This window comes from Chaetura pelagica, unplaced genomic scaffold, assembly GCF_000747805.2.
Source record: "Chaetura pelagica isolate M959 unplaced genomic scaffold, ChaPel_1.0 scaffold531, whole genome shotgun sequence".
Lineage (NCBI taxonomy): Eukaryota > Metazoa > Chordata > Aves > Apodiformes > Apodidae > Chaetura > Chaetura pelagica.
The window spans coordinates 2,103,425-2,131,181 of record NW_009952362.1 but is presented as its reverse complement, the minus strand read 5'-3'; the positions used below and the strand labels follow the sequence as shown (position 1 = coordinate 2,131,181).

At 44.0% G+C, this 27,757-nt stretch overlaps 1 protein-coding gene across 1 annotated transcript; it reads left to right on the top strand.

Annotated features, from left to right (window-relative positions):
* Nucleotides 1-27,757, top strand: XPNPEP1 (X-prolyl aminopeptidase (aminopeptidase P) 1, soluble). The gene is made up of 19 exons (XM_010007903.1): nucleotides 1-126; nucleotides 5,786-5,849; nucleotides 7,499-7,603; nucleotides 7,911-8,003; nucleotides 9,258-9,401; nucleotides 9,780-9,875; nucleotides 12,098-12,179; nucleotides 13,115-13,325; nucleotides 16,686-16,775; nucleotides 18,107-18,157; nucleotides 19,280-19,338; nucleotides 20,004-20,081; nucleotides 20,575-20,646; nucleotides 22,423-22,483; nucleotides 23,315-23,384; nucleotides 24,522-24,695; nucleotides 25,568-25,644; nucleotides 26,347-26,445; nucleotides 27,629-27,757. The coding sequence occupies exons 1-19, from the start codon at nucleotides 10-12 to the stop codon at nucleotides 27,755-27,757; spliced, it is 1,872 nt and encodes a 623-aa protein (XP_010006205.1). The 5' UTR covers nucleotides 1-9.

Below are 27,757 nucleotides of genomic sequence, written 5' to 3'. Positions count from 1 at the left end.
GGTAGAAAGATGAGTCCAAAAATTACAACAGAGCTGCTGAAGCAACTGCGGCAGGTGATGAAGAGTCCCAAGTATGTCCAGGAGCCTGTCCAAGCCTACATAGTGCCCTCTGGAGATGCCCACCAGGTACAGATGGATGGATTACAGGAATGATTTCACTTTCCTTCCCTGCAAAAAATAAAAGCCAAGGATAACTAAAATAATCCTTTGTTGACTCGCTTTGATGCTTCTAGCATAAAAGCCTGGGTAACCTGAAAATTAGCACGTTGGAAAAAGTTTCTGGAGTCCCCATCGCGGCTGTCCTCATCCTGGCTGTTGGGAGAAATAGATTTGCTGGAGGGAGAAAAGGCATTATCTGGGCTTTAGTTTCACCATTAGCACTTCCTGATCAATGCAAACTCTGAAGCAAAGTGGCAAAGGATTAGTTGCAGATACTTTACTCTGCTAGGTTCAGTTTTTGCTTGAATATGCTGCCTTAAGCTAAAACCCTGGAGATGCCACGCAGAGGGGCCTTTGGAGAGGAAGGGAACGAGAAGGCCACATAGGCCTTTCCATTTTGATGCTCCTCTCCATCAGGTTGTTCCATGCACTAAATGCAGGAGGGAAGTCTGGGCCCAGGGTGGTAACTGGTGACAGTAACTGTGCTGTGTGCTGCTTCCACTTCTAAGACTTTTTTTAATCTGTGACATGAAGTTGCTGAACTGCCTTTTACGTTCCCTGCCTGCTCATGTGCTAGTTTCACTCTTCTGTTGACTCTATTAGGAGACCCAAGGACTGAGTTTTTCACTCAGCCATTTTCAGGAAACAAAAGACCTGGAGCTTTCCTGGCTCACACCCAAAGCTCCCTTTTACCCCAGGGTGCACAAGAGCAAAATGCAACTGAATCGGAACCTTTGCCCTTGACTTGGCACTGGGTTGAGCTGGGTCCAGACTTGCCTATGCCCTGGGACTGTATGTGCAGCATCATGTTTCCTCTTAGGGAGATCCAAACTTGGGCAGGTAGAGGGAAGGCGTTTTCTGCAGCTGCTATTGTCTGCTGCATTCCTGCCTCAAGCTGCCTCTGTCCATATATAACTCCGGTTTCATTTCACTAGACATTAAATGCTGTCATGTGAGTTGAAGAATGTGACCCTTAGGACTTCTGGGTTTTTCTGTTGCTTTCTTTTCCTTGACAGAGTGCAGTTAAGCAGAGAACCCCATGTTGCTATTTCCTGCTGGGCGAGTTGGTCAGGTTTCTCTGCAGAGTGAATCTATCTGAATGGAAATGATTTCTAAAAGCTCCTGATTCTGGCACCTCCTGACTATCTAGTGCAGAATTTTGTCTCTGAGGTTTGGGAATTGATGCAATTTCAGGCACTGGCGGAAGCCTGTTGATCCCAGAACGGGCTTACTGATTCCAGGTAAATTGTGATGAGCTGACATTTGCAGCTTCCCCACGTTCCAAGCAAGGGTTTGTTTCCTGTACTCAAATAAGAACTTTACAGCCCTGCAGTCAGATTTGGCTCTTTGGCAGCTCTCTCTATGACTCAGAAGGCTGTGGTTTAATGATACCCAAGCTTCTGGTGGCTTGAGCCATTTCCTCCCCAGAGCTCAAGCTACTTATTGCTATCTTTGCCTCTGTCAGTTGTTCCTGAGCCTGTCTTGGGATCCACATCAGAGAACTTGACAACGAAGAGAGATTTCCCTACTATGATGTTGACACTGAGTTTAGATTGGGGGAAACTTTATTCCCTTCTAGGATGCAAAGGAACCCTTGGATTGAACTGATGCTGATACACCCTGATGCTGCAACCTGCTCACTAATTTTTTTTTGTAATGCTGGGTATGTTTGATCTCTGAGCTCCGTAATAATAATACTGGTTTTCCTGCCAAGGCTGGAAGGCTTAGGCTACAATACTGCCAGGAGGCTTGCCACCAGTTTTGAGCTTTGCTTTCCATGTTTAGTTGTGTAAGGAGCTAAAAGACTTGCAGAGCTTCTCAAACACAGCTGGCTCTGACTCTGGCTTAACCAAGGCTGCTAGTACTTTGGATTTGTGGCTCTTCCAGCCAGCCCTGATTGTTGGCTGCTTTGATTTTTGAAACTTTTGGTGCTGGTGATAAGGAGTCAGAAGAAATGGACTGTTTCCTTGGGGACTTGAGTGATCCAAAGGCTGAAGAGAAAGGAGGGCAGACCCAACCAAAATTAAGCTCTGAAGTCCATACAAAGAGCCCTGCTTCCTTTCATGGGTTCTGGCTGTATCTTGTGGTGTATCTGAAGGTGTCAAAGGATCATAAAGGGGTGAAATGCCCTGTTTCCAGGAATGAAGCACCTAAGTCCTTTGTGGTTCAGTTAAAAATGCCTGTCTGAGTTTATGGGGTTTTGCAGTGGTAAATACAGGACCCATTTTTATGTTGAATCACCTACTTTACATTGAATTTGGAGTTTGCCCATATGGGAATATTCAGAGATTGGAAGAGCTTTCTTAATGGGAGGGAATGATGTTTAGATTACAGCTTGGGTTTGGAGCCAGTCACAGTTTAACTGGGGCTGGCTTCTACCCCCAGGCCTTGACTCAGTGAAAACAAATTTGGTCATATCTGGCTGCTCTTCCACATCAAGGAAGCACCTGTCCAGCTCAGGGCCCCATGTTTGGTTTGGCAGAGATGCTGTCTTCTGCTGAGGGCTGGCTTCTCTGGCACATGCTTGTTCTGAGCTGAGGAATCAGTGGAGTTATAAAACAAGAGGCAGCTTGTGCACAGGTTGCACTGACCTGTTCCAGATCTTACCAATGCAGTTAGGTTTTTGGCAGTGAATACCGACCTCCCTCCAAGTACACAGCAGTGTTTGTTCTTTAATGGCATCAGTGTCATAGCTCTGAGGGCAGCAAGCTGCATTCTTGCATTGCTGATCTTGGCTGACATCAGGATAGAATCAGCTTTTACTTGTTAGTGGCCCAACCATACAAGCTCTGGTGATAAGCCCCTCTGATTTTTCAGGGGATTCTTCCTGGCTTAGTTCAGGGTTTCTGTGATGCAGCCCCCAGATTTGTCTGCATGTCGAGGACTGACAGGTGTGGTGGAAAACAGACACGAAAGGCCTGAGGGAGAGCCAGGTTGAGGGCCAGGTTGAAGGCCATTGGAGCTGCAAGACAAGCCTTGGGGAAATACCTCGTTCTGACTGAGCTGTGGCCTGTATTTTGTGTGGCGTACGCAGGTGTTTCCCTTGTAATTTTAGCTTGTGCACAACATGGTCTCATCTTTGCGCAGTGGGGGTTGCTGCATGGAACAGAACAGGTGGGTGTGCAAGAATTCAGACTGACAGATATAAATGAACCATCTTCCCCTCCAGATTCCTCACCGTCCCTTTTAAAGCTCATCTGCCTCATTGTAAACTCCTGAAACATGCCCCACATTTGTCTGTGAATGGGACAGCATGAGGTAGTTCCACACAGTCAAGGTCTTTATTAGTTTAGGTCAGCTTTTACCAGATCTAGATTTTTTTTAAACTGTTTTAATAAATTTCACTGTTCTGTGCTGAGCAGGGAAGAGCAGGAGAAGGGAGGTTGTAGCAGTCAGCAGGCTGAATAGTCATTAGGAAATGGTGAAATCACAGAATCACACAGAATGTTAGGGGTTGGAAGGCACCTCAAAAGATCATCTAATTCTACCCCCCTGTTAGAGCAGGATCCCCTAGAGAAGGTTACACAGGAACATGTCCAGGCGGTTTTTTAATGTCTCCAGAGAAGGAGACTCCACAACCTCTCTGGGCAGCCTGTTCCAGTGCTTTGTCACCCTCACAGTGGAAGTTTTTTCTTATGTTTGTGTGGAACTTCCTATGCTCCACCTTGTACCTGTTGTCACTTGTCTTATTATTGAACATCACTGAGAAGAGCCCGGCTCTGTCCTTGTGACACTCACTCTTTACATATTTATAAACATTAATGAGGTTGCCCCACAATCTCCTCCAAGTTAAAGAGACCTTCAGCCTTTCCTCATAAGGGTAATGAATCCTTCTCAGGTCAAGCATTGCTCTGCCTTCACGTTCCGTCCTGCTGCTGTGAGACAGGCAGCTGGGGAAACCGGCACTTGATTCTATTCCTAAAACGACTTTGTCCTTTCTATCTGCTGGTGCCTCTGCTGTTATTTTAAAGGGGGTTAGTGGTGATGGTGGGCTGAGGTGGATCTACCCCATCAGCTGGAGTTGTGTAGAGGGCAGTCATCCCTTCCCAAGGCTGGACATCCTGAATCCTCTCCTCCCCACAGCTGCTGTGAGCCTATGTCACAGCCCTGTGGGGTCTGTGGGGCTGGACAAGAAGAGACACAGGGAACTGGACTGGCTCAGAGATGAGGGCAATACCTGTCAATCTTCTGCCCTGGCAGTCAGGTGCAAAAGCTGCTGAGACAGATCCTCTTTTGGGCCATGGGTTTTGCTGTCCCAAGGCTCAGTTTCAAAACATTAGTGTTGAGTGGTTGGTAGCTGCTGCCTAGGGCATCTCCCAGGAGGAGAGAGACATGGGTGTTCATGGTGGGGCATTGATTGTGGGGTAATTGGGAGTGTTGGTCCCAGGTGCTGCAATTTGTGCTTATTCCTCACTCACTCCTGTGCTTTGGACTCTCTGCCTTCTTTAGAACAGTGAAGAGTAACATTTGAAGGGAGTATTTTCTAACAATCAGGTGATTTAAAAATAGCCTTGGCCAGATACAGGGCAATGCAGTATCTGTCACTGTAGGAACTAAAACCACCTCAGAATTGGGCTGTGATTTTCAGCTGAGTCCCCAGAGTGTTTCTTTTGCCACAGCACCATTGGGGGCAGAGAAACTTTATGGGCAGAGAAGCAGAGTTTGGTTTCAGACCATTTGTAAGGTACAAATCCAGGGGTTTTGCAGCTCAAACATTGGTGCTGTCAGCCTGGATTAAGCTGATTTGCTGAGTTGTGCTAGTTATTTGACAAGCCTACTCAGCAGTTCTGACCTCCAAACTTGCCAGAGTGGAATTCCATAAAAATGGTGTGTGGACCATTTCAAGGTGCAGTTGCTCTTTTAATTTGGGCAGCTCCTGTGGATGTCAGGTGTTTGTGCATTTTCACGCTCTTCTGTAATGCTGCCAACAAATGTGTCCACAAGCACAAGTTGTGATGGGGTTGGGATGAGGATGGATTAATCTTTGATTTCCAGTTGCCCACCAGACCATAGTCTGTTGGTTTCTTGTGTAGTGGTGTTTTGAGTAGGCAAGGAAGAAGTGAGAGGATCTAACTATGAAAAGTCCTAGGGGTTAAAGCTTTTACAGTTTTACCACCTTGATGATTTTCTTTCAGTGTCATGTTGTGTAAAAGAAAGTCTTAAAAAGAATCCTTACAAATGCCAGTGAGGAGACTTCACTGGAGATAGTGAATTTTACAGATTTTATGCACTGATTACTCTGGTTTCGAAGATCAAGGGGTGCTTCACTGTTTCTCTTTCACATTGCAGCTTCAAAGGCAGCATTTGTTTGTTGCCCAAAGGGGAGGCTGAGTGTGAAATAAACATCTGCAAACTCTGAAGCACTTCAGTGTTTACAGACATTTGTGGGAGAAAAGGGCTGCAGCTTAAATAAAAAAAAAAGACACAGTTGGACATAAATACAATATAATCACAGATGATTAAATGTTCCAGTGGAGTAGAGCCCAGGATTTTTTAACTCATTTATTTGTCTCTGTAGCGTCCTTTAGGAGAAAAAGCTTATCAAAGTATTTGTCATCAGCTGATTCCCACCACCCTCCCCCCTCTGCCCTCTTCATAAATAATTGCTGCTTCTTTTGTTTTCTAGAGTGAGTACATTGCACCCTGTGATTGCAGACGGGCGTTCATCTCTGGATTTGATGGCTCTGCAGGTACCTTTCCAGAACTGGGTTCTTGCTAATGAAACCTACACAGCTTTTTTGGGCCGTTTTCTTCCCATTTCAGCATCTGCAGAATTATGTCTTGGCTACCCGCTAGAATTATGTAATATCAGGGCAATAACAAGTTTTCAGAAAATGTTTGACCCCTGAATGAACCTCCTGTAAAGTAAAATCCTGTTAACTCTTTCATGTGGTGCTTTGTAACCCATGCTCTTTTCTTTTGAAGTGCAGCCAGTACAAACAGATTTTTACATTGCCCATTTGGACTGGGTGAATAGTAGATGGGCTTGAGCTAGCCCTTCTGTTTGAAGAGAGCCAGGGCCAGAAACACTGTATTTGGACTCTGAACGCTGTGGAAAAGTTTGCTTATCTTGCCGAGACAGGATGTTTTCTTGGCTGTAGGATAGGTCTGTGTTTCAAGAGACCTAGTTTTTACCCTAGCTGTACCCTAAGCTCTGCAACTTACTCTGCTGTGTGACTGTTGGAAAGTCACTTTAGTCAATCAAGACCTTTCCCTCCCTGAGTTGTAAATTGGTTTAGTAAATACTGCTACCTATGTGTTTGGAGGGTTCATTCATCAGTTCCTATAAACTTCTCTGGGACCTCCTGTGGAGGGTGATAAATCCAGGGCTGTGGGCTGCTGTTAATGGATAACATGAATCCTGTATTAATTTTGCACCTTCTACATGGCCTCTTCCTAACCTTCTTCTCTGTTTTGGGCCCTTGTTAAATACTTGAAAGGTCTGTGTTCTCAGCCTTGCACTTGGTGAATCAGTGAGGTTTCACACAGGAGCTCACCTTGTGTTTCTTGCTTCATCTTTTCAGGCTGAAGCAGCTTAAAATGGGGTTTGTATTGGGGAAGTTTGGTAGAAGACAGTGAATCTGTATCTGGAAACTGCTTTGCAAATCTGGGCGTCGGTTTCTGGCGACAGAGATGCCGAGACTCAAAAAACTTGGATTCAGTTTCTGTTTGTGCCTTGGTTTTTTTTTTTTTGTTGTTTTTTTTAATTGCCAAGGGCAAGGCAGATATAGTGCCTTGCTTAGATGTCACTGCCCTTCAGCTGTCTGCTTGCATCCCTCCATCTGGAGTCAGTGGAACGGGATAGATGCTGAAACCATCAGAGGTTTATGTTTGTATTTCCTGTTCAGCCGTCTCTGCTAGAGCTTGTAACACTTGGGAAAGGAGTGCAGCTGACAGCTGGGAGTGATACCCATGTCTACTAGTCTAGTAACAGCTGCTTCTTGTGGATGGCCAGGCTTTCTCCCTGTAAGAAGATAGGATGGAGTCTGAGGATGTACAGTATTTGTTACTGTGACAACAGCTAAGTGAACACCACAGTCTTGCAGGTTTGGAAAGCCTCATTTACCCAGTTCCAGACTGGCTGAGATATGCTCAAGTTGAATTAATCTGAGGCAACTCATTAGGCTGCATCCTGTGCATATTGTCTCTGATAAGATTTGGAAGGTTGTAGTGCAAGGGAAACTGAATATCTCCACTGAAACTGAACTAACTTTTGAACAGCGAGCAGAGCTGCTTTTTGGGAAATTGGGGTGCATTTCAAGCACTTTCCTGCTGTCTGTGTCTCTGTGTGGTGGCTGCACACCTCTAGGTGACAACATTTTTCTGCCTTCCTGCCTAGGTACTGCCATAGTAACTGAGCAGCATGCAGCCATGTGGACAGATGGACGCTATTTCCTGCAAGCTGCACATCAAATGGATAACAACTGGACACTCATGAAAATGGGTATGCAGGAGGCTGGGATATTGCTTTGGTGATGAACAGAGAACAATCACAGGCTATTTGGTCACTTTGCGCATGTTACAGCTTGGGCTGTAGGGATACCCTGTCATGCAGGGGATTAGGAACATGTTGGACACAGGGGTGCTCCTCCTTTAGTGTCCTATGACTTGTTTTGCCTGTGGGTCTAGACATTCATTAACATGAATTCAATGTATTAGCTTGGACTTCTTGGGTAGTGTGGGAATGCTTCAGTAGGACTTCTTCTTTGAACCTCTTTTTTTTTTTTTTTTTTTTTTTTAAATCCATGTAGGTCTGAAAGAAACACCAACTCAGGAGGACTGGCTAGTGAGTGTCCTTCCAGAAGGCTCGAAGGTGGGAGTGGACCCTTTCATTATTCCAGCTGGTTGGTGTTACTTTATTTTATAACTCTGGGTCAAGCAACTAGATTTTCCTTCCTTGCTTCCCTGGCTGAGCTGTTGTATGATGGTACACAGCTAACCAGGTGTGGGTAGTAAGGGGCTGGAATAGGTTGCCTGGGGAGGTTGTTGATACCCCCTCCCTGGAGGTGTTGAAGGCCAGGTTGTATGAGGCTTTGTGTAGCCTGGTCTAGTGGGAGGTGTCCCTGCTCATAGCAGGGAGGTTGGAACCTGATTTTTTAAGAACCCTTCCAACCTTAACCATTCTATGAGGCTTCAAGGCTGCAAGGTTCTGTACCTGCTGCTGCCTGTAGCAGCTGTGTTTCTTGATCTGTAATTGCAGTAGTTCTTGCTTTGTTTTTAAAGGGAATGGGAAGCAGGTAAGGCTGGAAGAGGATTCTTAGATTCTTGAGTTTACCTCCTGTGAACAAGGCCATTGTGCAATCTGTGTGTTCTTTAAAAGTATCACTCTTTACTCTTCTGTTTGGCAGACCAGTGGAAGAGGATGTCCAGAGTCTTAAGAAGTGCTGGCCATGACCTTGTGCCTGTCAAAGAAAACCTGATTGATACAATCTGGTCAGACTGTCCTCAGCGTCCCTGCAAGCCTCTTTTTTTTTTTTTTTTTTTTTTTTAAATCCATGTAGGTCTGAAAGAAACACCAACTCAGGAGGACTGGCTAGTGAGTGTCCTTCCAGAAGGCTCGAAGGTGGGAGTGGACCCTTTCATTATTCCAGCTGGTTGGTGTTACTTTATTTTATAACTCTGGGTCAAGCAACTAGATTTTCCTTCCTTGCTTCCCTGGCTGAGCTGTTGTATGATGGTACACAGCTAACCAGGTGTGGGTAGTAAGGGGCTGGAATAGGTTGCCTGGGGAGGTTGTTGATACCCCCTCCCTGGAGGTGTTGAAGGCCAGGTTGTATGAGGCTTTGTGTAGCCTGGTCTAGTGGGAGGTGTCCCTGCTCATAGCAGGGAGGTTGGAACCTGATTTTTTAAGAACCCTTCCAACCTTAACCATTCTATGAGGCTTCAAGGCTGCAAGGTTCTGTACCTGCTGCTGCCTGTAGCAGCTGTGTTTCTTGATCTGTAATTGCAGTAGTTCTTGCTTTGTTTTTAAAGGGAATGGGAAGCAGGTAAGGCTGGAAGAGGATTCTTAGATTCTTGAGTTTACCTCCTGTGAACAAGGCCATTGTGCAATCTGTGTGTTCTTTAAAAGTATCACTCTTTACTCTTCTGTTTGGCAGACCAGTGGAAGAGGATGTCCAGAGTCTTAAGAAGTGCTGGCCATGACCTTGTGCCTGTCAAAGAAAACCTGATTGATACAATCTGGTCAGACTGTCCTCAGCGTCCCTGCAAGCCTCTCATCACGCTTGACCTGAGTTACACAGGTGAGAAGTCCCAATAGAAAGGAACTGTTTCTATTGCCCTATATCCCTTTGCTTTTCTCTTACAAAGTAATGAGAAAAACGCTACTGCAGCACAATATGGTCCACTATGAATTGGGCAAGAAGGTAATTGGACCTCAGCTAATGACCCTGTTGTCCCCAAAACTTCAAATAACTGAATGCTAGATAACTTAAAAACAAATCCATCAACATCTGGAGGGCAGCTTGTTTAAGGTAGTTGGTATCAGTTATTAGAGAGGAGTGAGGAGCACAAGCAGAACTGTGTTTTGGTTACTTCCAAAATCCAATGTTTTGGTCTGTGTTTATGTCATCATCCCCAGTAAAGCTGGTGACTGTAGCTCTTCATATTGTGTTTTGCAGGGGTCAGCTGGAGAGACAAAATTACAGCCCTCCGTTCAAAAATGGCTGAGAGGAAAGTCCTGTGGTTTGTGGTAACTGCCTTGGATGAAGTAGCATGTAAGTTTGCATTTTCATTCTCAGTTCTTCCTACAAATATGTGTCCTTCCTGCTTTGAAAAGGAAGAACCCAGCAGGGTGAGAGGCACTTGTGACAGCCAATGTGTTTGTTAGAGGCCATTTACCTGCATCTAGTGCAGTGGTGAGAACAGGTCATAAATAGTGACCCTGTATTTCTAAACAATGCCTTACTGCACCACTGCAGCTCCTGAACACATTTTTGGCCCAGGAAATGCAGCAAATCACCACCTTTGAAAAACAGTCCAGGCAAAAGGAAAGAAAGGTTATATATAAAGCCTGAGGCAGTTTGAAGAAGAAAAAAAAAAAGCCAACACCTGAGAGATTTTCTGGCTGTAAAATATCCCGATGCTGCCTCTCCCTGTGGGAAGATGGAGACTTTTCTGCTGTGGAGGCTGGGCTAGAAACAAAGCACTGCAGCTTGTGGCTTTGTATGCATAAAGCAAAGGTGGGGCATGCAGCCTTCTCAGTCATCTTCCTAATTGTCATGACTTTTAAAGTCAGTCTCTGCCTCTCCAGTGTTTGCCAAATGCTTTGATTAAAACAAGTAGGTCAGGGTTCAACTTGTGTTTCCAGGTCATTTCAACCCAGGGTCCCACTAGAGGGTCTGCTCCATGTTTGGGGCCCCAGGATCAGTAGGTCTCCACACCCTGGCTCCCAGCCCAGTGCATAGGAAGGGAGAATGGCCAGAAACAGCAGTGGTTCCCCTGGGACTGTTGTTACTAGGGCTCTGTATCCTTTGTGCAGAAATCACCAGTGCACAGACTGGTGCAGTGGAAACACAGCATTGGCAGGGTCTGAGTGCTGCTAGTGCCTGTGCCCCCTGTCTCATCTGGAAGGGGATGTGTTCCTAGCTCCAGCACTGCCAACACTGTGTCTCTGGCGCTGGGAGAAGCCAGCTTGCTGAGATCTGTGGGTTCTTCTGGATCTGGGACACTGAGCAAAGAGCTTGTTTCGTAAAAGAAGTACTTCTGAGAGGGGTGAATATGACTCCTCCCTAGGGAGGTCTGCGTGAGCTGAGATTGTGTGTCTCACCTTTTCAGACGCATCTCCAATTAAATTAATGATAAATTGGTGCCCTGAGGTGGTTTCAGATTAAATGTCTCAGCAAAGCCAAGCTTGGTTATGAATCAAGGGTTTTAAGATGGACTGGAGGAGGTCATAAGGGATGCTTATTGCCAAGTGCCTGGTTGATTTCCTATTCTAAGGAGGGAAAGGGGAGAAATTGTCCTTAATTTTATTTAATTCAATTCAATTCACTGTTTAAACTCCAGGCAAGTTTCTGGGGACAGAAAGAGTGAGCCACAGAGGAGGCTGTAGCCTCTTTACTGCTGTGGGAGTTGACTGAGCAAGGAAGTTTGTACCCTTGCAGTAAAGTTTTTTGTAGCTCCTTCCTGCTTTCAAGTGACCTACTCCTTCCCTGGGGAGAATCAAACTCTATTTTTACTTTTGTGGCAGAATTTGCACAGTTTGATGAATACAGTGCTGGGCTGTGATTTAGGACATGTTGGTTCTTTTCCCAGCTATCCTGCTGGCTGGCCTTACTACCTTGAGTAACTAATTTTGCCTAATTGGATACCCTGGGGTTTCTATTTGACCCTAAAATCAGGAGTTTGGGGATGCTGAAAATCTACTTCCTCTCCTGACTTTTTTTTTTTTGCCTAAAGTTGTGTGGGATAAAATATTTGTGAAAAAAGCTAAGACTATGCAGTCTGAAACTGAGATGTTGGAGGCACCGGAACAAGAGCATTTTAGTCTTGCTTGTTGTGTCTCCCTTCTTTCTTCAAGTATCAAAAGAAGGTTTGGAATGAAAGGATAACTTGTAACTTCAGTCTTCTGGCTGCTGAGAAGTGAGCCTTTATTGCATTGTGCAGACCAGAAAGGGCAAACACTACAATTTTTTTGTGTGTGTCTGTGTCTTTTTTGCCTATACCTGCTTTCTTCCAAGACAGCCCTCCTTTATAAATTAAACCTCAATTTTCTTTTCCCATGAGTGTGTTTAAATTGCACTTCTGGTGCCATCTTCTGGCAAACACTTAGGATTGCTGAAAAACTGGGATGTGGTATAGCTGGGTGGGAGCTGGATTCAGGGCTTGCACCCATGACAACTCATTGGTTGACCATGTTTGCTGAGATTATTTTTGGCTTTCTCTAGTGTTGCAAAAGATGAGCCAGGACTGTTATTCTTCGTGTTCTTTTTTCCAGGGCTTTTCAACCTCCGAGGCTCTGATGTTGAGTACAATCCTGTGTTTTTTGCATATGCTGTCATAGGAATGAACACAATCAGGTGCATGTATTCCCCTCTTCTGTCCCGAAAGATGTATTTTTCTCTGGGAGAGCTGTTCTAGCAAAGTATTTGTCTTTAAACTGCCCAAGTGCAGGCATTTTGAAATGTCCTTTCTGAGCATGTTTATCTTTAACATTAATGACTGTCCTTCCCTGATCAGAGCTAGAGAGGCAGCTCTGCTGTGCTCCTTAGCACCTCAGCTGCCTTGTTGGGTGCCTTGGGCACGTTGACTGACCCTTCTGTCTGTCACCCTGGGATAAGATGGAAGGCTCTCGGAGCCCTGGGTTAAATGTAAGAGCCAAAGCTGGCCTGGACATTGGAAAACTCTGATGTCACTGATGAGTCACTCCAAAAACTGCTGGCACTGTGCAGAAAAGTTCCAGGGCTGGCTTATGAGAGAAGGTTTCTTTCCTGTGACTGCCCCCATATAATGACCCTCAGCAAGCAGAAGTCTTTTAGAGGCATCTCCAAGCTGCTGGCTAAGTGTGTCTGAGGTATAACCTGGCTGGGTGAGTATAGGTTGTATGCAAAGGTTGAGCTGAAGCTTCTAATTTGGTGAAAGCAAGAACAATATGGTACTTAGAACAGCAGTAGCTTTTCCATTTCCAGATGTTGCCCTTAAAAATTAGAGAATGGCCATAATTTGCCTCTGCTACTCTCTCCTCCCTGGAGTGTGGTGATGAGATGCAGCCATTTTGAATGTATCATACAAACAAAAATGCTGTCAGCTCCTTTCCTCTCAGCAGAGTGGTACAAAACAAGATTTAAGCTGTGTGAAGGCCAATGGTTAAAACAATATAGGAGGAAGTATAGCACATAATTAACAAACTCATTTCTCCCTGAAATGTAAGGAGGATGGTTTCTCCTTCCTTCCTTTACTCCAACCACTGCCAGATGTGATCTCACTTATCTGCTCTGTCCCATGTGATTCTCAGGCTCTTCATCGATGGTGACCGGATGATGGACCCAGCTGTGAGGGAGCACTTACAGCTTGACTCCACTCTGGAGCCTGAGTTTAAAATCCAGGTGATGCCTTATGGATCTATCTTGTCAGAGCTGCAGGCTGTTGGTGTGGGCCTCTCACCCAAGGAGAAAGTGTGGCTCAGTGACAAAGCCAGCTATGCTCTGACTGAGGCCATTCCCAAGGTTAGTGTCCCTTGCAAGGGAAAATACTTTTGTCCTCTCTGCTCAGTGTGGTCAGGAATGGTGTTAATGGGAGCTACTGGCCTCAGCTTCCCCTCTACAAAGCATGATACAGGTTGGAGCTTGTATGGAAAGTATCCAGCTATGTTGAAATATCGAGGGGTTGTTAATCCTGGGGTTGCCCTCTGGAGCTGCCCTTACAACTCACTAAGCTGATTTACCCAAAGAATTGTAAGCTTAAGATAAGACAAGTACAGCTAGAGAAGAGTGGGAGAGATGGAGCAGGGTGAACTTGGGTCATTCTTCCCATGGATGGAACATCAGCCTTCTGTGGAGCAGCAGTAAGAGCTGGAAACTTGCAGAAACTGAAGTAGGAAACTTGAGCTGGACTTTTGGAGAGGGCATTAAGCTTCATCTAAGTGTCTGAAGCTGGTTTCCCTTATTTCAGTGGCTTGAGGATATCAATATGTGATGTCTTGTACTGAAGACAGGAGGGGCAGGGAGTTGTTGCAGCAGGGAGCCTTGTGAGAACACAGATAACCTGCTGGTTGTCCATGCAGTGAGTGCATCTGCTGAGAGACAGTTGTAGCATCAGAATTATTTCTGTACAGCTGCATTTGCAAGATCTTAACCTTGTACTTTAACTTGGCTGTCTGGGAGTCCTGCAGTCCACCTAATACTCCAGTAGTCACAGAAGGAGATACTTGGGCAAGGACAAAGCAGCAGCTACGGAAAAATTAACTGGTTTCCATGCATCTTGTGTACATTTCTTGTTTGCTAGAGATCACATTATCTAGAATAACATCCAGTTTGCAGAGGTATCTAGTACCTAACAGGTACTGTGAGTAAATATGGCTGGGAGTCAGGAACCAGTGAGTATTTTTCAGATACTGCCTTGGAAGACCAGACCCACTGAATAGAATCTGTGCATGTGCTGGGTTACCGAACAGTCCAGGCTGCCCACCTGGAATCACATGGCTCAGATGAAGGGGTTGCTGAAGGAAGAACTAAATTGTAAAGTGTTTGCTGCAAGTCTGCATTCACCCACCACCAGGTTTGTCTCTTCCAGGCAGGCATAAATCTCCTGCCTGTGTCATTGATTGTTCTGCACGTGTTTGTCTGTTGTCAGGCTGCCACAGTTTGATGCCAGCATAAGTCTCTGCTTAAACTCTCCAGCTCTCCAAAATAGCAGGAGCCATGCATTATATATCCCCAGGAATAACATTCACTGATATACCTTAATAGCTTCATTGCACTTGGTGCGTCAGGACACAGGGTAAAACCAAACAAGTCTGGAAAGTTTTGTTGCTTTCAGTGTATCCCTTTAGTATAGGATGTGGCTCTCTGTGCCTTTGCACTGACTTGAGGGAAATATGCTGTTTGCCTTGTGTGTTTTTTCTTTTTAATTAAAAAAGCAAACAAACAACAACAAGACATACATAAGCAAGATAGATGTTTTTTGCCCCTGCTTGGGGTTAAATCTTCTGATGCCATCAATCCATTTTTAGGTGCAAATGGCCTCTTCATGCAGAACACTGACATTTTGCCCACTGTCTTTCTTTCAGGGTAGCAGAAAGCATAGAGTCTGTGGAGCATTCAGGATAAGTTGTTGTTGCTCTTTTGACTTTAGAATAGAATACCCCTTGCTGTAGTTGGAGTCAATGGACTAACCCCAGTTTGGGTAAGTTGCTGTAAATGACTTATGCAGAGCATCCACATGGAGAAATACAGCAGGTCTGGCCTAGATTGAGGAATGTAATGAGTTGTAGTGACATTATTTACCATGGTAAGACTGGAAGTTACGGCTGATACTGGGTCATTACAGTGCTACATGCCCTTTGTATGCAGTGGGAGGGTCCCTGCCTCAAGGAGCTCTATGCAATAGAAAGCAGGAGAGGGAGGACTGAAATGTCTTAATTAAAAACCACTTGTAGAACCAGTGAAAGAGCCAAAGGTTCCCATTTCCACATGCTGGGTGTTTTTCTCCAGCTCTACACCACTTTACACCAGCCAAGTGACTGGCCTGGAGTGCTTTGAAAAACCTCAGTGTTGGAAGTCCATCTAGTCTGTCTCCATCAAAGCCAAATATTGACACTGGCAAAAATCCAGTCCATTATTAAACACAGATCTGCAAACCCTGTATAGATTTCCTTACGGCTGCATGTAAATATGCTTTTCACTGAAGATTAAAAAAACCTACCAGTATCTGTAAAAGGCAAACCAGTCTAATAATGTTACCATTGAGAAATTCTGTCTTGACTGGTAAAAGGACTTTCCTGACTTTCTTGTGGCTTCTTCAGTTTCTGTATAATGTAGTGAATTTGTTTTGCTATTTTTAAGAATTTGGAAATTAAGCCTGTAGGATTTATGTGAAATTGTTCTTTGCTGAGGGCCTGTGAATTTGAGTCATGTTTGTTTGTATGCTGGTGCATTGGGAATAGGAAAACAGCATGTTGCTTAGGCTGTGGTTGTGTAGGTGCTTATCCCATGTCCCGATACATAATGGGTAAAGCAGAAAACTGGGAAAAAATATTTCATTTTTATTCCTTCTTCTGATGCTGAGGGTGCTGAAGTTTGAGCAAGTCATCTCAGCCTGTGACTTTCTAAAGATGTGCTCAGAACCAGGCAAGGATTCCTGCTAATCTAAGGACAGCCAATATCTGGGGGAGTGCACAGTGGTAAGGGATTAGTTACTAGTCCTTAATAGAGGCTCACCCAATCCAGGCACAGGAAAGTTTTGTCTCAGAAGTGGGCAGCATATATAGCTCAGCTTTGCAAGGCCTTATATGTTTCTTGGGCTCTTGATGTGTTTGTCAGGGTTGCTGATCATTAGAAGTGGTGATGCTCAGTGCTGGAGGAGCCAGAGCGTTGGAAGGCCCTCCAGGCTCAACTCCAGTTCTTGGTACCTGGGCTGAGTATCCTTTGCTCTCTGTTACTTGAAGGTGTTAATAAGTCCAAGTGACTGTTTAGGTCTTCTGTTTGTACAGCCTGAGTTCTGCCTGAGTCCCTGGGATTGGTGTTTCTCATTGGCTGGTTCTGGACCTTCAGTGTACATCAGCAACGGGAAGACCATAGCTCAGACATTGTTATACATGGTATTTAGGATATCCAAATCTTCACCTTTCTTCATGACAGGCTGTTGAGCCTTTAGTTCCTTGCATTTCTCTGTGGCTGTTCTTCCTTCAGCTGGAGACTGTTTCTCCTCTTTATTCCCCAGTGCACTTAAGCTGACTACTGGCAGCCAATGCCTCATAGTCCTGAAGGGAAGCTGCCACAGTATGAATGGTGGCCGGGCAGGGATATTAAACCTGTAGGATTACGTAGTCTGACTAATCCACAATAATCCCTCTCCTTCTGCTGCAGGCTTACCGGTACCTCACCCCATATACCCCCATTTGCATTGCAAAAGCTGTGAAGAATGCATCAGAAACAGAAGGCATGAGAAGAGCACATGTAAGTGAAGCCTCGAGAGCCTCCTTGCTTGTTGCAAGAGCATTGCTTTATTTTTAGGGAAAAGTGTTACATTTTCCTTTAAATTTTAGTGTTTTGGATTAAAAAAGCAAATAAGAATTTGGGTGGCTGGATAAAAATGGTTCTCTGTCACAAACATCTACTGCTGTTCAAGCAGTTTTTTTGCTTGTTTAGCATTCCCTTGGAGTGAAGAACAACATTTGTAATAGTGTGAGGAACCAACCTTGCCCTGTTGGAAGGCCATGCAGACTTGAGAAGTGTTGTTTAGAATATGGGCCCTCAAAGGGATGTTTTCTCCCTTTTGCTACTTCTGTTGTCTTACTCAGTGGAGCCTTCAAACTGTTATCACTTGAACAAACACAGCCTAAAGAACACAGAAATTCTTCAGCACATGGTGCAAAACACAGGCCAAGATGTTCAAAAGCAGCCACTGTCCTCAAAGCCCTCTGGTTTTGTGTCATAGTCTTGACACTCTGGAAATCAGGCTGATTTCCCAGGAAGCTTCATATTTTCAAGCAAAGAAGCTGCCTGTAAAACAGGTTCATGGCGGGGCTGAAGTTTTCTCATGTTCTCTTTTTTGTGTAAATATTCAAGTAGCAGTTTTCACAATAGGAGAAATGTGCCAGTTAAAGCAGGGCTGGCAATTCTGGGCTTGTCCTGAATTTTCTGCAAGTTTCTTGGCAACTGGTATTTTCTACTTCAAAACTTTTCTTACTCTGTTAGTTAAGGGGAAATAAAAGGACTTGTACTGAGGAGAAACATTTTGTCACCTGCCACCTGAGGACAAAACTGTGCTTTTCTCATGTATGTTTGTCTTCTCCTTGCCCTTGTGTGCTGCAAACATGTAGAAAAAAGGAATAAAAATGGGGATCATCAGGCAAGAGAGAAGCCAGAAGCTGTGTGACAAACTGTGTGGTGCCTCTGTGCCCAAAGGGCATGTTCCCCTGTCACATTGCTGGATGTGTCATGTGGTTACGTTCCATGATCTAAAATGCAAGGTCTTGTGTGTTGAAGCAAAAGAAGCTTGAAAGTCATGTGTAGGGTAAATCTTGTGTTTGCTGAGTCCTGGTAGTTCTTCACAGTAAAATATCTCCCAGAAGTAAACATTTATTAACATTTATTTAATTGTCCAGATACATTTCTGGTGCTTGTATTAATTACAGGATGTAGAGCCTGGAAAGACCTCTTAAGTTATCTTAGTGTGTGTTTCTGAAACGTACAGGTTGGATTCTTTTACACAAAAAACTTTATACTGAGCTGTGATAAATCTTTTTTATCCTCAATTCACTTTTCTTGTGCCTATTTTAACATAGATTAAAGATGCTGTTGCCCTGTGTGAGCTCTTTAACTGGCTGGAGAAAGAGGTAATGTATTATTATTTTTTTTAACTTGGAGATTTTATTGCTGTGTAAAATTTTTCATTAGCATGAACTTTTTTATAGGCTTTATAGTGCCTTATCTATAACTGGGGAAACAGTTGGGGTTTTATCTGTTTTGTGGGGTTTTTTTTGAGGAGGTTCAATCATACTTCTATCCAAGGCTGAATGAGTTTTTTTAAAGAACATACTCCCTTTCATTTTACACAGATCAAAGCCAGAGCAGATGAGAAATTACCTGACCAGGCTTAATATAGTGTTAGTACTGACTTGTGCTGGTTTGTAGTATAAATAATTAAATAGTATCCAGTTTGGTGAAATGTTTTGGAGTTATTCTCATGCTAATCAGTGTTGTCTGGCAGTATGGATGGAGAGGTGCAGTCATGCCTCTGAACAGTGAAAATGGGATAAAGACATTGCTCTGGATTAGAAGTGCACAATGAAGATGCAGTGTGCCACGTGTTACACAGCAGCTTACTAAGCTGTGCTCCTTCTGTACCACAGCATGTCTGAGTCCATTGACTTTACCTATGGAGATGGCTTGATGACTTCCAAAGGGTGCCTTTTTACATGTCTGAGTACCTCAAGGAGTCTGCCGCAGGGGATATGAGATCTTGCTCCCCTTTGCCTGTTGTCCAGTTCTGGAGAGGTTGTCACAGGTTTCAATTTATCAGATGCCTAAAGTAAAATTTAATATCCTTTGTTATTCTTGCAACTGCTTCTATTTCTGATTTGAAATAAAAATTCTGCTAATACCGTGGGCTGTTTGAGAGAACTGTTTAAGCCTAGTGTAACCTGTCTGTGAAGAGATGTTGCCTTGTGAGAACTTACCTTTGCACATATCTCAGTGAAGTTAATACCACACCAAGTGCTCCCTACTCAGGGCTCAGCAATCCTGCTGTGACTGTCTCTGCTTCCTGCTTCTCAAATGCCCTGCACAGTAGTCCTAGGTTCGTGTTTGCCATTACTGAGAAATGAGGACAGAAAACCTGGATACAGGCCACTTCAAGACTGGGTTTCATAATGCACAGATGAGGCAGAGTACATAAGCATTATAGTATTTTATTTGCTTGTTGGTTTAGTAATTCAACCTACATCTTTGTCCACTAGGTTCCAAAGGGAACAGTGACAGAAATAATTGCTGCAGACAAAGCAGAGGAGTTTCGCAGGTAAAAATTAAATCCCCTGTGGGGATGTTTTCTGGGTAGTGTGTTTATCCTTAATTTTTATTTAATTATTTAGCAATCAAACTCACAGATACATTTTGAAGGATTGCTTTGAACACTTGAAAGAGTTGGGGAGGAATGAGGTATCTTGGGAGGTACAAGTCCCAGCCCACTAGATCTTATCTGCTTTTCTTTTGAGATACCAATGAGGAGTGCCACAGGTTAGGACACTTAAATATGAGACAGTTGCTTTCTTAAGACAGAGAAGCTGATGTAAGGGTTAGATTTCTTCTTCTTCTGATGGAGAATGAGCACCATTGGTATTGAGAGATCCTCCCATGTGTACATCAACAGGAACTCTAAAAATGCCTTTTAGTAAATAAGTAGTAAAGAAATAGTTCAAGGCATCTCTTCCCTGGGTGGTCTGCATGGTGAATTTTCTGCTTGTAAGGGAAGAGTAGAGATGGAAAGCAGATTTGTGCATGGTTGGGAGGATAGACCTTCGATCTGTACCATTTTCCTACCCAAGTGTGCTTGCCCAGGTGGCTTTCAAGGCATAAGGGGAAGGCTGAGATGGTGTCAAATTGAGGATGGAGCACTCCAAGTGCCCCCAGGTGCCTGGTGTGCTTCTCTCATTCTGCTGTAGTGATCACAACCTTTTCTTTCAGCCAACAGAAAGACTTTGTTGAACTGAGTTTTGCTACCATATCAAGCACAGGTCCAAATGGAGCCATCATTCACTACAAGTAAGAGAAACAGCTTCTCCTTTCATCCTTCAGCAAACATAGTTGGAATGAGCTGTCTAGCTTATTTGTGGAGTCACAACAGAGTACTCCAGAGAGATGTAGTCACTGTTGATTGCTATCTTGCTTTATTCCGTAAGAGCTTCCACACTTTTTAAATAAAGGTCTCTCTCATAATGCCTGCATGCATTATGATGCTTATCTGCTCAGTGGCCATGGAAAAGAGGTAGAAGTCCGGGACAGATAAGTATGAGTTGCAAACTGTTCTGAAATATGCCCAGTGACACATGTTGAGGGTTGTCTGGAAGAAACAAAGCTATTTTCTACTATTTACTGTAGAAAAATACACTCCTTGGTATGATCCCTGGCTCAGCAGGTGTGGGATTTCCATCACTGCCACAAGAAATCAGAGTTGACACATCCAAGCTTGCATTCAGTATGGTTTCTGGGTGGCAGACATGGGATAGATACCTAAAAACTGTGTTTACCTGAACAGGCCAGTTCCTGAGACCAACAGAACACTGTCTGTGAATGAGATCTACCTCCTGGACTCCGGAGCACAGTACAAGTGAGTGGGATAAATGGTGCTGAACCAATACTTTTTCTGCTCCCAGTGGCCACCTGCAGGGTCAGCTCACAGCTGCTGTGAGAAGCATGACCAAATGTAGTTTTGAGCACAGTGCCATTTCACAGAGAGCCTGCTTGTTGTATACCCTCTGGAGGGAGTGTGTGGGATTCTGAATGTAGCCAAGTGCATCAGTCAATGGGTAACTGGTCTGTGATAGGAGGCCCTGGTCTGGGCTCAGGACAGCAAACTGGGACTGCTGACAAGCCTTGTCTTCTGGGGTAGGGAATGAGATCGAAAGTGCTAGAGTCCCATTACCAGTGTGATGGTAGCTGTGCTCTAGCTGGTGGTGCATGTTTCTGTCTGTTGCAACTCTTCTCACCTGGCCCATTGGTGTTAGAGCTGCAGGAAACAGGCCTGACTGCCCTGGTGTAGCCTTGTGCTGCCTGCACAACTGAGTGAGGCACCTATGCTGCTGGGATGTGGGCAGATTTGACTGATGTTGAGGTCAGAACTAGGTGGAGCAAAGAAGCAGGACAGCACTGCCTCGTGGTGTTCTCTGCCTTTCCAGAGTGAGACTCAGAGACAAGGTTTCTCATCCCAGTGGCCATTTGGGTCTCAGGTGTGTTTTTGGGAAGACATCATGTCTGTTGACTCACTTAGTGCTGTTTTGACAGTGCCATTGAGTTGCCTCAATCTCTGCAGCTGTTTACTGTGGAACTCTGACTCCATGGAAAATGAAAGAAGTGATGTTTTTAACCAGTGTAAATAGATGACAAGTGGCTTGTTCAGAAAGAGGCAGGACAAACCTGGCTGGTCCTTTGAGATGAGCTTTGTCTTCAGAGCTATGCCTTTTTCTTGTGTCAGTCAGGAAGAGCCTTGAAAAAGAAGCATACAAACATCCTTTGAAAAGATTTTTACAAGGAGATCTATTTTCCTTCCCCTCTCATGACCTAATTAATGACTTCCTTAGTGCCCGTCTGAAAAGCAGCCTTCTGAATATAATGTAAGCTGGACATCAATGGCAATTACCACAGCATTGTGACAGGGATGCTCTGCTTGTCCCTGCTGAGACGTTAAACCATGTGTTCTTTGTGACCATGTCTTGTGTGTGCCCGGAAAAGCGTAGGCACAGGAGTGAGTTTTTCAAAGGAAGCTCATTTTTTCAAGAGCCTCTGCTTTTGACAGCAGGCTCAAAATTATATTTGTAGAAGGAAATTGGAGCCAGTTTCTGACGTTTCAAGACTGACCCCTATCCAAATGCTGCATAACTTCTAGAAATCTTAGCAAAAGACATCCTGAGGGTGAAAGGGATTCTGTACGCTCTTACACTTCCCTTTCCTGAGCTGGTGGCTGTCATTTGCGCATAAGTATGTATTGTTAAGCTGCTAATAATTAAGCTTCCATACAGATTGTCTGAATTGGGCTTTCTGTGTTCTCTTCTCAATGGACAGGTACCAGTTGCTAAAACTCAAATTAGCATAATTTTAATGATCATTTTAGATTGTAATTTGCAAAGGGCTTTGGGATTCTTAGAGATGAAAGATAACATTTTGAATTGTAAATCATTATTGCTACATCTGGGACATGTGTATTCAGGAATGTTTGAGATTAGGAGCTATTACATCATCAGTCTTGTGGACTGGAGCAGGTGACTTTACCCAGTTAGGAGTTTGGTTGATTTGCTGCAGTCTGACTCTACGTTCTGTGCATTCTCACTTTGATCTTTCTTTTTTCCCCCATCCGTTTGCTTCCTGCATCTTTATTTGCCTCTGGAAGAGATGGTACAACAGATGTGACTAGGACAATGCATTTTGGGACACCGTCAGCCTATGAAAAGGTAAGTTGGCATATCAGTGTGGTTTGTGATCTGACCCTCATTATTAGAGATACTTATACAAATGAGTAATGTGCCCTATTGCTGTAGAGTCAAAGTGCTTTATCAGGTATAGCTTATTTAATAATGTGACAGCATCTTGATGAAGACAGAAAAGGAGGCTGTCACACTTAAAAAATATAACCTAAATGATTAAGAGAATTACACCTTTCTATCTTAAAATGCCCACCTCTCATCTGCAAAGTGACATGTCTTCTCTAAGAAATAAGAAAAATAGCAGGCTGAGGGTAAGTAAACATTACTGGTTTGTTCAACATGGCAGTTAAGGGGGTGTAATTTAGTGCAAAGCTCAGTGTCTAGTGCAACACTGCAATTGTGGTTTGTGTCTAGTGTACCATATAAAAAAACAGTCTCAGACCTCTCCAAGAAGCTCTGTGTTGGAAATTCAGCAATATAATTTTGTATGTTTTAAATGGCTTCTTTAATTAAAACTAATTTAATCATTATACTTCACTCAGTGATGGAAATATGCTGTAGGCTATGCTCAGGAAGTCAACCTACAGCCACAAAGAAAATCAGTCATGTAGGGCAGGTGAATCTTGCTGCTAAACCTGCAGTCTGCGTTTGTGACGCATTCTCCATAATTAGCAGAGAAAGATCATCAGAGCAACTTAAACTTGTTCTGCTCCTGGTTTGTTTTGGCATTGCCAGCCATAGGAGAGCATAAGCAAGTATTTCCAGATCCTCAGCAATTTGCTACTAGATGGAGTCTTTCTTTCCATTCCTGGGGAAGACAAAGTCCCTGTTTACTTATGACACACATTTCTTTGACAGGAATGCTTCACCTATGTCCTGAAGGGACATATAGCTGTGAGTGCAGCCATCTTCCCAAATGGAACCAAAGGTAGGTTGGTGAGGTGCAGTGTTTTGACCACAGCAGTGACCTCTGAAGACCAGTAAGTGGTCTAAGGGCAACTTTATTCTTGACAAGTCCAGATGTGTTAGGCAGATGCTGGCGTAACTGTGTCTGTTTCCATCACAACATTTTGGATTCTGGATTTCTGATGCCTTCTCTCTCAGCATCAACCAGTGCTGAAAAATACGATGGGGGAAGTCTGAAGGGTGTTCAGAGTGCTCTGGTTCTAGGGTGACAATGACTTTCCTCAGATGGCACGCTTAACACATCTGTGGCCTTTCTGTGCATGGAGGTTGTCTTTATGCTTTATCCAGAGCCCAAGCAAAGCAGGAGGTAATTTTCCATTTTCAGAAGGACTGACTAATTCTCTTCCAGTTAATGTGGAATCTTTTTTTTCTTTTTTCCAGTGATCAGTATGGGGAAAATGACACACAAACGAGCTGTTTTGATTTTGTGCAGGAGAAGCTGTGACATATATTCACCCCTGGTGAATTTGTTGCAGAGCTGTTTTTTCTGTGGTCAGACACCTAGTCCAAAGATGCATCTTTTTAGAGTTTTCTGCAGTTTGCATTCTTGGGTAGGTGAGGAAGAAGCAGCTGTGTAGTGATAGGAGAAATCCTGACTGAAATTGGTTTGTGTCTGAGCTTGGACATACGGGCTTGGTGTTCACATGCAGGCAACAGTAATTATTTGCATTCTAGCTGAAGCAGTTGGAGATAACTGGCCATCCAGACAAGAAGTCTGGCTGATTAGTTCATCAAATACAACTGACAGATCATCATTGAGTTCAGGTAGTGCAGCTACCTTTAAGAAAGGTACAGAATTCTCTGTAGGAAATTTGACTACTAGATTATTTCCTGAAGACTCCAGTGGAGCAAGCAGCAGTGCAATGTTTCTATTACAGACTATCATCTGAAGAGGTAACAGGAGAGGAGGGGAGAGACAGGCAGGGGCTCTGTACTTGAGAAGGCTTGAAGTTTTGAGGGAGTGATGGTGGCTTTGTTTGTTTGGGGTTTTTTTGCATGTTTTCCACGTTTGAGCCTTCAGTGTGATTATCAGCTTCTCTGAGGGACCATGACTTGATCAAATTCTCTCTCCATATTGTCTCTTCCCCTTGGCCTGCAGGTCACCTTCTAGATTCCTTCGCCCGCTCTGCCTTGTGGGATTGTGGTTTGGATTACCTGCATGGGACAGGACATGGAGTTGGCTCTTTCCTAAATGTACATGAGGGTCCTTGTGGCATTAGCTACAAAACCTTTGCAGATGAGCCCTTGGAGGCTGGCATGATCGTGTCCGATGGTATTAAGCATTGGTGATTCTCTGGTTACTGGGGGGGGAGAGATCAAGCTCTTTTAAGATGTAGAGGGAATAAATCTGACAATGGTATAAATGAAAGGTGGGATCAAAGCTCTTAGTCCTGCCTCCTCAGTTTGTTAATTGTCATTAAAGCTTTCTAGGTAAAGACCCTCAGATTTTAGCTCTTTACCTTCCTTAAAGCATAGTTGCAGTCAGGTGCTGTGGGCCTGCTTCCTGCTCTCCACAGGGCAAACCTCAGCAGAGCTATGCTGCTGACCCAGCCCAGCCTTGGCTTGCTGCCTCCTGTTCTGCAATGGAAGAGCTGGCTACAGTACAAGGTGGACACCAAGCTTTCAGGAGCTAATCCTGTCTTTGCTGTGGGCTATTTGAGGCAGCTGTTAAATCTTTATATGCCTTATTCTTCCTGTAGTAAATTAACAGCCTGCTGGGGTTTGCTGAGAGACTTATGTTCCTTCAGGGCTGCAAAGTCCTCTGAGAGAGTCGGGAATAGTGTAAAATTAGTGTTTTGGGGGAAGGTGTTACCCACCTGCCTTTCATAAAGACATTAATATTTTCAGATTGTCTAGTATTTGAAACACATGTACTCTGTGCTTTCTCTTGGTTTGGAAGAAGACTCTGAGCTCGAGGGCTGTCTTGTTTCTCTTATCTTTAAAAACTTTTGCTGTCACCTTGCTCGGAGCTTCTGTGCAGATTAAGTAGAGTCAGAAATTTGTTTGCTTCTGTGGATGCCTGATGCCAAGATAGCTTAGTGACTTCAGTGGACTAAAAGCCATGGAGGGGAAGTTTGGCCATAGGGTATAAGTATTTGCACAGTACAGCTATGTGCTTTAGTTAATTACTGTCTGTTTCTGCAGAGCCTGGTTATTACGAAGATGGGTCCTTTGGGATCCGAATAGAAAATGTGGTCCTTGTGATCCCTGCTGAAACCAAGGTGAATGACTTACTCGAGATGCACCTTTCTCCATGACTCACTGGTTATAAAACTTAAACTACTGCAACTTGAGGTGGAACTGTACTGCAGACAGTTGAATCCTCTTCAAGACTCCTGGTCTCCAAAACCCTGCTTTGGTGAAGACTGATTCTAAGTCTCCCTTGCTAATGGGGGCACAGAAGACAGTTCTGCTTCTGCAGAGTTTCCATAGGTTGAAATGTGTATGTGAGAGTTTTAAAATGTTTTCTGTCTGAATGTCAAAGACCAGAAGCATCTTTATTCAGCCCCTTGGGAATCTCTGCTGTGAAGTTGGTTAATGTTCTCAAGTTGGGATTTTCTTCTCTGATAGAGAATCCTCAGTGTCAATAGAAACAAAAGTACAGACAGATTTTAACATGATAATTGCCAGTCTGTCTGGGTTTTGCTTTTAGAAATGCTGAAGTGAAAATGACTGTATAGTCATTTAGCTGAGTCCTGTATAGTTGTGACCTGGGACATGGCCTTTAAAAAGTGACTGCTGAAATAAATGAGGTTTATATTGAGATTCTTTGCTTGAGCTGTTAGAAAAATGTTACTGTAAATTGCTGCCCTCTCATCTGAATGTTACATGAGTTGTTCTGTAGCGAAGACATGAACCAAGGAGTGTGGTCTGGCTAGAGCTGTTTCTAAAACTTTACAATCCCATTTGTCTTTCTGCTGCAGTACAATTTCAAAAACAGAGGGAGCCTGACTTTTGAACCCTTAACCCTGGTTCCAATCCAGACGAAAATGATTGATGTTAATTTGCTGACACAAAAAGAGGTAAGTGAAACAGTAGGTTTGCACTGCCTTCTTTGCACTAGAACCAGCTTGTCCTGTTCTGCTTACTAGAATCACTGGCTTCTGTTCTGTTTCCTAGATCTGGCAGTTCTTAGCAATCTGACTTAATTTTAAATTTGATCCAGCTTTCAGTGGGAGGGTAGACTAAAATGAGCTTTCCTTTCAACCTAAATTATTCTAAGATGAAGGTAGTGAGGACCCGTCTAATGATGTTTTGGTAGTTCCCTTGAATGTGGTATTTCATAGAATCATTAAGGTTAGAAGGGACCTTAAAGATCAAGTTCCAACTCCCCTCCCATGAGCAGGGAACCCTACCATTAGACCAGGTTGCACAAAACCTCATCCAACCTAGCCTTAAAAATCTCTAGGGATGGGGCACTCTAGGGATTGCCACTATTTTCTCTTTTCCTACTCCTGCCTTAATTTGCTCCTGAGAGACTATCATGCTGCCTCCCCAGAGACTTATACTAGTGACTGTTGCATGATATTGGCTATATCTACTCATGACCAATCCCATTCAAGCCACATCACATTCTGCAGTATATATGGACTCCAGGCATCAGTGATACCTGCTCAGCAGCATTTATTTTTTTAATAGCTTCATACACTAAACTTTCTGTTCAGATCTCCCAGTACCTTCATTGTGGTGTATTTCTTCCTGTTTTTCTATCATACTCTTCATTTTGCCTCAACCCCCATCCTCCTTTTCTGAATGATAATCCCATTTGCGTTCCCTCTTTCTGAATGGGACTGTGAAGAGTACCAAGATCTGCTGTAAGGTTACCTGTTCAGATAATAGAGCAGCTTATCAGGACTGCATTGTTCTGTTACAATTTGCAGAGTTATTTACTAGACTGTGCCAAGGTGGCTATTCTGACTTTTGGGAGGTGGTGATTTGCAGAAACTTTAAATACTGGTCAGCTGAACTGAATCTTGGCTCCTCTGAAAGCCTGGAATGAATTGCTTCAGTTCTAGCCTCATGAAATTTGCAAGTCACTTCCATGTATGAGAGGTCTGTCTCTTTGGGAGAGGATCCTATCCCAGACAAACAGCTCAGTCCCAAAAAGCACAAAGGCCTACAAAGGGCCTTTGGTTGAACATAACTTGTAAGGGCCCCAGCTCTTCTGTGTTAATGCTGAATGTCATATCCCCTCCCTTTCTCTAGTGTAACTGGGTGAACGACTACCATCAGAAGTGCAGGGAAGTAATTGGAGCAGAACTGGAGAGGCAAGGCAGGCATGAAGCTCTTCGGTGGCTGATCCGGGAGACACAGCCTCTCACCAGAGTTGAGTAG